General features: G+C 60.5%; 1 protein-coding gene across 1 annotated transcript in view; it reads right to left on the minus strand.

Annotated features, from left to right (window-relative positions):
- Sdsl (serine dehydratase like) overlaps nt 1-1,111 on the minus strand; it is an 8,424-nt gene that overhangs the window by 1,145 nt on the left and 6,168 nt on the right. Inside the window, 2 exon segments of the mRNA XM_033762669.1 lie at nt 6-67; nt 1,056-1,111. The exon segment at nt 1,056-1,111 is cut by the window's right edge and continues 78 nt beyond it. Of these exon segments, the coding sequence (XP_033618560.1) occupies nt 6-67; nt 1,056-1,111 (118 nt within the window).

Raw genomic sequence — 1,111 nt, forward strand, 5'->3', positions numbered from 1 at the left:
GGTGCCCTGCTCCGCGCACACCAGCGCCTGCGCAGTCGCAGTCTTGGCGCCCAGACTCCTGGCCACGCTGCGGGACAGGACAGGATGGGACCGGACCGGACGGGACGGGACCGGAGAGCCGGGCGCAGGGCCAGCCCCACATCCGAGCACAGACCCGGGTTCCCCTCGCTTAGGTCGCGACTGTCTCTGCTGTAGCCAATGGTTACTAAGCGTGCTGCAGATTGGGATCTGCTGTTTTGACCCTCGCACCCACCCTCCGAGTGAGAGAAGCGTTACTGGCTTCATCTTGCGGGGGAGAGGTGAACCACCGCTCAGAGAGGTGAAGTCACGAGCTCAGGGACACACAGCCTGCCTGGAGCAGATGTGGGTTCCGATCCAAGCGGCCTGGCCAGAGCTCATGGTCTCCTCCCTGCTGCCACGTGCTGGGGGCCCAGGAGAGACTTGGGCGACCCTCTACCCGCGGGCTGGGACCAGCTCATCTGGGATCTTTTCTGAGGCAGCCACACGAAGCGAATACGGTCTCCGGTCTCCGTGGTGAGGCTGGAGGATGCCGCCCAGACGGGGCCTGGGCCGCTGTGGCCCCGCGCTCTGCACTGTCCCTGGGTTGAATCAGGACCATTCCAGGGCGGGTGTAGCTCAGTGGCAGAGCTCTTGCCTAGCGGATTTGAAGCCCTGGAATCCATTCCCAGCACCGCAGAACTTTTTAAATATTTAAAAATAATACACCTCCAGCCCTTTTATTGTTTATATTTGAGACAGAGTCTGGCTAAGTCTCTAAGTTGCTAGGGCTGGGTTCAAACTTGCAATCCTCCTGCCTCGGCCTCTCAGAATTCTGAGATTTTGTTTCTGTTTGCAGACTGCTTGTCGGTATTTTTCTAACTTCTCTGCCACTCACACGAGCGGCTTTTGCACCACCGCAGACCACTGGACACCTGCTCTGTTGACCCCTCCTCCGCCCCAGAGTTCTGCAGTGCTCCAGCAGATCCCTAGTACGGTGGCTGGAGCTCAGGGGCAGCGGGGCCTCCAAGGGTCCCCACCCTCCTGACAGAGCTCACCTGGTGATGTCCGGCAGCGTGATGAGCCGGCCCGCCTCCAGAGCTGCGTGGAAGCA

The sequence above is a fragment of the Fukomys damarensis genome, unplaced genomic scaffold (genome assembly GCF_012274545.1).
Source record: "Fukomys damarensis isolate Sample0158 unplaced genomic scaffold, DMR_v1.0_HiC HiC_scaffold_12, whole genome shotgun sequence".
NCBI lineage: Eukaryota > Metazoa > Chordata > Mammalia > Rodentia > Bathyergidae > Fukomys > Fukomys damarensis.